The 8,587-nt window shown below is 43.3% G+C and overlaps 2 protein-coding genes across 3 annotated transcripts in view; one reads left to right on the top strand and one right to left on the bottom strand.

Moving 5' to 3' along the window:
- Positions 1-8,587, top strand: part of LOC124008124 (fibroblast growth factor 14-like) — a 238,005-nt gene that overhangs the window by 127,535 nt on the left and 101,883 nt on the right. The gene's annotated exons all lie outside the window — the stretch shown is intronic.
- LOC124008132 (adrenodoxin-like) lies at positions 1,058-3,015 on the bottom strand. The gene is given in 6 exon segments (XM_046319141.1): positions 1,058-1,252; positions 1,834-1,963; positions 2,097-2,221; positions 2,842-2,857; positions 2,860-2,925; positions 2,928-3,015. Coding segments are annotated over 6 exon segments (534 nt in total). The 3' UTR covers positions 1,058-1,143.

The raw sequence follows: 8,587 nt of genomic DNA, 5'->3' as shown, positions 1-8,587 counted from the left end.
ATAATACCCTTACATTCACTGGAGAACATCTACACAGAACAAAAATATAAATGCAACATGTAAAATATTGGTCCCATGTTTCATAAACTGAAAGAAAAGATCCCAGAAATGTTCCATGTGCATAAAAAGCTTATTTCTCTCATTTTTGTGCACACATCTGTTTACATTCCTGTTAGTGAGCATTTCTCCATTGCCAAGATAATCCATCCACCCGACAGGTGTGGCATATCAAGAAGCTGATTAAACAGCACGATCATTACACAGGTGCACCTTGTGCTGGGGGACAATAAAAGGTCACTCTACAATGTGCAGTTTCATCACACAACACAATGTCACAGATGTCTCAAGTTTGAAGGAGCTTGCAATTGGCAGGCTGACTGGAGGAAGGTCTGTTGCCAGATAATAGAATGTTCATCTCTCTAACATAAGCTGCCTCCAACGTTATTTTAGAGAATTTGGCAGAATGTCCAACCGGCTTCACAACCGCAGACCATGTGTATGGCGTCGTGTGGTCGAGCGGTTTGCTGATGTCAACATTGTGAACAGTGCCCCATGGAGGCATTGGGGTTATGGTATGGGAAGGCATAAGCTACAGACCAAAACAATTGCATTTTATCGATCGCAATTTGAATGCACAGAAACATCGTGATGAGATCCTGAGGCACATTTCTATTAAAATATATATAACTAACAGAGGCATATCTGTATTCCCAGTCATGTGAAATCCATAGATTAGGGCCTAATTTATTTCAATTGACAGATTTCCTCATTAACTGTAACTCAGTAAAATCTTTGAGATTGTTTCATTAATATTTCTGTTCAGTATATACTACTTCACAACTGTTAAGGACTGGGGGAGCTGATTGGAGACTTCAATCTAAACTTTCTTCTATTCTCCAGAACCTGCAGAATTATTTGCCAACTTTCCCATTGTTCCCTGTATAAAGTGAATGTAAAACTGTGATGATGGGACTCATTTAAATGTTAACATCACATAATCTCTATAAATACAGTGTCTTCCATATCAACATTTATACCAGCATACCACTTAGAATTAGGCATTATTTGGTCATGCTAGTGTTGAAATAAAGCATTGATTTGGGCAAATGTCAGTACATCTATTACTCTGGCCTGGGGTGGCCATTATGAGGACCCGTCTCCACTCTGTCGGATGTCTGCCACACTCTCAGGCACCCTCGCTGTCATGCCTTCCAGGGATCTGGTCAGGCAGATCTGGCAACCCAGGCGGGACCTGGCAGAGAGAGAGAGAGAGGAAAAATTAAAAGTAGATTATGACAAACATACTTAAAAAAGTCATAAAGCTATGACCTAACCAAAATGGATCCACTAGAAAAAATTGGATAATTGAAGTTGGAGAGTGAGGAGGTAATCTTATTCAAGATCTGTGTTTAGGGGTAACGTTTGGGACAACAGAAGTGAAGTGGGCCAGTGTCACAAGGGGTTCAGTCAACACTCAGCTAATATGATTAGTGAGGTCATGGCTGTGACCCTTCTCATCTTGCTCTGCCTAAACCAGCAACACAGAACTCAAATCCCCTTCCGATTGGTTGGAAATCATTCTAGCAACAGTACAAGGCAAACAGGTGCCACTGTGTGTTTATCCCTCTGTTCTTGTTCCTCACAATGATTACCTCCTAATCTCAATATAAAGCAGCGCTGAACAGCATAACACTCTGGTTACACTGGTGGCAGAGTGTGTGTGTGTGTGTGTGTGTGTGTGTGTGTGTGTGTGTGTGTGTGTGTGTGTGTGTGTGTCATTTCACTTGTGCGTCCAATCAATGGGCCTCCAATTCATGTGTGTGTGTGTCTCACGTGTCTGTGAGTCCGTAGGCCAGGTCCAGCATATCCATCTCCTCGTCAGTAATGGGGCCCAGCTTATTATACACGTCTTCCTCAAAGATCAGGTGACAGGTAGAACAGGCCAGTGTCCCCTCACATGCGCCTGAGAGACAGAGACAAACACACAGAGAGACAGACAGAGAGATCAAAACATCCCATAGAGTGTGAGAGCAGGCAAAACCTACAATAAACAACCATATTAATTAACTTAACCACGTTAACGTAACCCAACTCACCGAACCCATCAAAATCGAGGTCCTGGTCGATAATGACATCTAGGAGAGAGTCTCCAGGAGAGCCTTTGACAGAGATCTTCTCTCCATCTCGATTGGTGAAGTGGACCGTCACCTTGTTGTCAGCTCTGCACAGGAACAGACACAATGGTGCAGAAACAGACAGTAGCTGTGGTCATGCTGGGGATTGGGAATACATTGGATTAACATAACACTTTACAGATGCTCAAGGACTTTGTATTGTATGTGGGAAATGGGGAACTCCCATAGACTAGGTAACACCCTCTCAGGACTTCAGTTGTGAATGTACAGGCTGTTTTTGAAGGTGTATTGGTTTTGGGTTTCTGCACACAAATCCAATGGCTTTAGCATCTATACCAGGATGTGTTGAACGATATTTATACAGTCGTTCCATACTCTACAGTGAGTAACTAGTCCCACAAGCAATCCAGCAATGTCCTAGTCCAACAACTGTTTAGAGATCCTGAACAAAGCCCTGGTTTGATGGCGCTTATCTGCCAGAATGATCAGTCAGTTGTACCTACCTTTCTGCTGAAGTTGACCTTCAGTTCTTGACTTAGTTGATGCGATACTAACAAGTGTGTTAACGTTAGCATTCTTCCCAATTAAAGAACTAGTTAAGTTTGCCAATGTGACTAGCTACCAAGCAGCCTAACTAAGCGTGGATACCTTTATAGCTAGTAAGTTAAGTACGTTTGGGGACATGATAGATGACACGATTCCTTACCTAAGAGGTTGTGTTGCGCAAAATCCCTTACACGAATACAGGCCATTCTATGACCGGCCAATGATAAGTTCCACGACGTTGTTTTGTTGCTGAAATGAGTGCTTCAGCTCGTCGTAGAGAATTTTCCTCGGAACGAAACATGAAATAGTTTTCTGCCGATGTCATCAGAGCCATTGCTTGGAGAGATGACGTTCAAAATCTAGCTTAAACGGCGGGGAAGAGTCCGATTTCGCCTTGTATGAGACCGCTATACAGTACTGACAAACAAGCTAACTTCATGCTAAATTCAGCTAAAAATGGCTATATCTAGCCCTTTATAATCCAGCAGACACCGCTGCTCGGTCGGTGTCACGTTTATTGCATAACATCTTAGCTTACTGCCATATGGAGGCCATACTGCTACACGATCACTTTGGAACAAAACCTGAAATATATCTAATCTGTTTCATCGAAATAAGCTTAGCCTCTGGACTATTTCAAAGGCAAAGCGCAAGGTTTACTTCTTTATTTAAAGATCTCAAAAATAACTTCCTGGAACAAATTCTGACATGCACTCATGTGACCTTACGTGACCAATCACAAGAGTTTTCTTCGGTCATGAATAGTTTTCATGTATTCAAATGTATTATATCATGTATTCCATAATGTAACCAAATGTTAGCGCATGGTGCATGATGATTTTGAAAACTAGTTTTAAATTGTCTACTGTGGTCTTGAAAAGTACTCTTATCCTCAAAATGAGCTGGAAGGGAAATTATAACTCAAAACGCATTATGGGAAGAATGATTAACTACCACAAGTCTCCTTTTCCATTCATTCATAAGATTCTATATGGTGTAGCACACCAGATGTGTTCATTTTAGTGGCTTACACAGGGCATTTTTAATGGAATAAAGTCATTTGGTCAAATGTTTTTTATTTAAAAAATAATTTAATACTGTTCGCGCTAGTGTGGAGTGGGTAACAGGTGCGCTATCTCGCTTTATTAGCTGGATGCCTTGCCATACGTGACAATGACTTCCAATGAAATCCCAAGTTAAAAAACATTGGGATATGGCGGGAATCCAAAATGTTTATAAAACGGTGAAACGAGGTAAAGTCTTATTGACAATTATCTTTATTTTTTAAAAATGGGATTGCTGCTGTTTCCCAATGTTCTTGAACTTGGGATTCCATTTGAACTGTTTGTGTTAATATCAGAGAGTGTACGCCCCTTATCATCTTTATTGCTGCTGCTGCATACTTATTGACCAGTGAGTCTTTCCTTTCCTCAAATCACTTTCTGAGTCTCCAGACCTCCACCTGTTCACCATACAGGTAAGTGAAATACAACTACGCACACTCAATACACACACACAAAGATACACAGACTGAGCATCTGCTATATGGTATATAGACAGTATATATATTATTTATAAAAGGAAAACGTATTTGACACAGACACACATACACTCAGTCAATGTAGGCTAGCTACTCATGTACTTAGAACCCAATGTTATATAGACACTAAGGTCGAAACATTATCTAAGTGAAGGGAGAGGCTAAGGCACAGGTAAACTGGACAGGAACTGAGCAGAGGTACTTGGACAAAAAGCTAAGAGAGACAGTGAGACTTTTAGATTGAGAACAGTCACAGAGCACTAGCACAGCTGGGTTCACCCTACAACCATCAGGTGAGATGACCTGTCTAGCGTTTTAAGGTAGATTACAGTATACATTCTTGAACACTATGTACATTGGGTAACACTTGCCATTCTCTCTCATCCACTTTTTTATCTTCTGGCCAAACTTCTTGTCTTGTTAACAGGATATTTGACGTTTACGTTATTGCTCTGGCTTTGTCAAGTAAGATTCTGAAAGTTTTAATGTTTTTTTTTTTTTTTTTGACAGATGAAGTTCCCTCAGAATTGAGAATAGGCTGAGAATATTGCAGTATAGACTGCTTATGCAAAATGACTACCTTTCGGCACTATATCAATGTACTGTAACATTGGGCTTTATACAACTCTTTGGACTTTGTTACAATAAATTCTTATCTCATATTAGATTCTTTTTCTGGCACAGTGGTTAATAATTGTACCAATAATTATGTGGTTCTTTCTCTATGTATGTTCTTGGCTCTGATCAAAATAAAGCGCATGCCTTACATAACAAGGTCAAAGTTCAAGGGTAGTGTGTTTGTGGGCTGGCATGCATGCACGATGTGTTGTCATTGTGATATCATTCATTTTCAAGTGTGTATGTATGAATCTGACCATGCCTCCCCCACTTTTGCTCTAGATTCTGGCAGCCCCACTGATTGTATGTTTGTGTCCCCCCAGGTCTCCATGCTGCCCCACTGAGGGATGATGTAGTGGCACCCCCTAGAGTGAGCTTCAGGATCGCAGAGGTCTGGTTCTGCCCCGGAGCTTCCCAGTTAGGGATCATGTTGTGTCATCCCCTAGGGTATACTTCAGGATCGCAAGTCTGGTTCTCCCAGTGGAGGAGGCGCAGACAGGAACAGAGCCCTCCAGACGCTTCCTCATGGACCTGAACACCGGCCTCGTCAAGGAACATATCAACGAGATGGACGGGGAGTGGGACTAGGTAAGGGCTTTGAAATGTTATATCCATACATTTCATTTATTTTTTTCACATTTAGGGTTTTATATATTGTCTTTCTCCCCTGGACTCCCAGTAAGCACAGGTTTTCTAGCAGTACTACAGACATTAGCTTTGGGAAATAAGGCTTTAACAGAAAACAGTGTAACTTCAATGTGAAACTTTGAAAACAGTGTAACTGATATGGAATTGAAAACTCAGGTCATAGCTGATATGGCTGAAAACAGTGTAACTGATATGGGTGAAGAGAAACAGTGTAACTGATATGGCTGGAAACAGTGCTGAGCTGATATGGATGAAAACAGTGTAACTGTTGGATGGGAATGTAACTGATATGGATGAAAACAGTGTAACTGATATGGATGAAAACAGTGTAACTGATATGGATGAAAAACAGTGTAACTGATGATATGGATGAAAACGGTGTAACTGATATGGATGAAAACAGTGTAACTGATATGGATGAAAACAGTGTAACTGATATGGATGAAAACAGTGTAACTGATATGGATGAAAACAGTGTAGCAACTGATATGGATGAAAACAGTGTAACTGGTATTGTGTCTGTAATATTCTCTCTCCAGTGTACACTCCTTCCTCTGTGGATGAGTTGAGACAGGGAGCGAGAACTCCCAGAAAACTCTGGTGGACATCAGGAGCGGACGCATCATCAAACCTGTCGGAGAGATGGAGAGAAGCATGATAATGACTCCTCAGGGTGAGAGAGTGTGTGTTTATGTGTGTATGTGTAATTGTAATAGAGAGGGAATATACTAAAACTTTCCTGAGCACTTAACCCATGTATTTCCTATCCAGAGCCTATGGAGGTCCCAGTCCCAGTCAGAGGAGAGTGGGAGGATGGGTGAGGGCTGATGTTCTGCCCGGGAGTCTCTCAGTGGAGGAACGCAGACAGGGAACAGAGCCCTCCAGACGCTTCCTCATGGACCTGAACACCGGCCTCGTCAAGGAACACGCCAGTGAGATGGACAGGAGAGTGGCACCAGGTACAGGGCTTTGAAATGTTACATTATCCAGAAATGTTATTTATTTTTTCATTTGGGGTTTTATATATTGTCTTTCTCCCTGCTCCTCTCCTCTCCAGTGTACGTTCCTTCCTCTGTGGATGAGTTCAGACAGGGAACCGAGAACTCCCAGAAAACTCTGGTGGACATCAGGAGCGGACGCATCATCAGGCCTGTTGGAGAGATGGAGAGAAGCATGAAACAGATACTTCAGGATGAGAGAGACAGATTACAAAGTACAACAGAAGTTTTTCTTTTTTTGATATCCATATCGAAAAGCCTGTCCACTTGAATTGTTTATTCAGTGGCCCTCTCCTTCTCCCTGTAGATGTGAGGCTGGTCGAGGCTGAGGTCCGGAGCGTCCCAGTGGAGGAACGTAGACAGGGAACAGAGCCCTCCAGACGATTCATTATGAACCTGAACACCGGCCTAGTCAAGGAACACGTCAGCGAGATGGACAGGAGAGTGGCACCAGGTACAGGGCTTTGAAATGTTACATTTTCTGAAATTTTAATCTCTAAAAAAGGAAATAAGTACACTGCTCAAAAACACTTAAACAACACAATGTAACTCTAAGTCAATCACACTTCTCTGAAATCAAACTGTCCACTTAGGAAGCAACACTGATTGACAATACATTTCACATGCTGTTGTGCAAATGGAATAGACAACGGGTGGAAATTATAGGCAATTAGCAAGACACCCCCAATAAAGGAGTGGTTCTGCAGGTGGTGACCACAGACCACTTCTCAGTTCCTATGCTTCCTGGCAGATGTTTTCGTCACTTTTGAATGCTGGCGGTGCTTTCACTCTAGTGGTAGCATGAGACGGAGTCTACAACCCATACAAGTGGCTCAGGTAGTGCAGCTCATCCAGGATGACACATCAATGCCAGCTGTGGCAAGAAGGTTTGCTGTGTCTGTCAGCATAGTGTCCAGAGCATGGAGGCGCTACCAGGAGACAGGACAGTACATCAGGAGATGTGGAGGAGGCCGTAGGAGGGCAACAACCCAGCAGCAGGACCGCTACCTCCACCTTTGTGTAAGGAGGAGCAGGAGGAGCACTGCGAGAGCCCTGTAAAATGACCTCCAGCAGGCCACAAATGTGCATGTGTCTGCTAAAACGGTCAGAAACAGACTCCATGAGGGTGTTTTGAGGGCCCGAGCGTCCACAGGTGGGGGTTGTGCTTACAGCCCAACACCATGCAGGACGTTTGGCATTTGCCAGAGAACACAAAGATTGGCAAATTCGCCACTGGCGCCCTGTGCTCTTCACAGATGAAAGCAGGTTCACACTGAGCACATGTGACAGACGTGACAGAGTCTGGAGATGCCGTGGAGAACGTTCTGCTGCCTGCAACATCCTCCAGCATGACCGGTTTGGCGGTGAGTCAGTCATGGTGTGGGGTGACATTTCTTTGGGGGGCCGCACAGCCCTCCATGTGCTCGCCAGAGGTAGCCTGACTGCCATTAGGTACCGAGATGAGATCCTCAGACCCCTTGTGAGACCATGTGCTGGTGCGGTTGGCCCTGGGTTCCTCCTAATGCAAGACAATGCTAGACCTCATGTGGCTGGAGTGTGTCTGCAGTTCCTGCAAGAGGAAGGCATTGATGCTATGGATTAGCCCGCCCGTTCCCCAGACCTGAATCCAATTGAGCACATCTGGGACATCATGTCTCGCTCCATCCACCAACGCCACGTTGCACCACAGACTGTCCAGGAGTTGGCGGATGCTTTAGTCCAGGTCTGAGAGGAGATCCCTCAGGAGACCATCCGCCACCTCATCAGGAGCATGCACAGGCGTTGTAGGGAGGTCATACAGGCACGTAGAGGCCACACACACTACTGAGCCTCATTTGGACTTGTTTTAAGGACATTTACATCAAAGTTGGATCAGCCTGTAGTGTGGTTCTCCACTTAAATTTCTAGTGTGACTCCAAATCCAGACCTCCATGGGTTGATGCATTTGATTTCCATTGATAATTTTTGTGTGATTTTGTTGTCAGCACATTCAACTATGTAAAGAAAAAACTATTTAATTAGAATATTTCATTCATTCAGACCTAGGATGTGTTATTTTAGTGTTCCCTTTATTTTTTTAAGCAGTGTATTTAGGGTTATAT

This window comes from Oncorhynchus gorbuscha, linkage group LG21 (genome assembly GCF_021184085.1).
Source record: "Oncorhynchus gorbuscha isolate QuinsamMale2020 ecotype Even-year linkage group LG21, OgorEven_v1.0, whole genome shotgun sequence".
Classification (NCBI taxonomy): Eukaryota; Metazoa; Chordata; class Actinopteri; order Salmoniformes; family Salmonidae; genus Oncorhynchus; species Oncorhynchus gorbuscha.
This window is presented reverse-complemented; position numbering and strand designations above follow the sequence as displayed.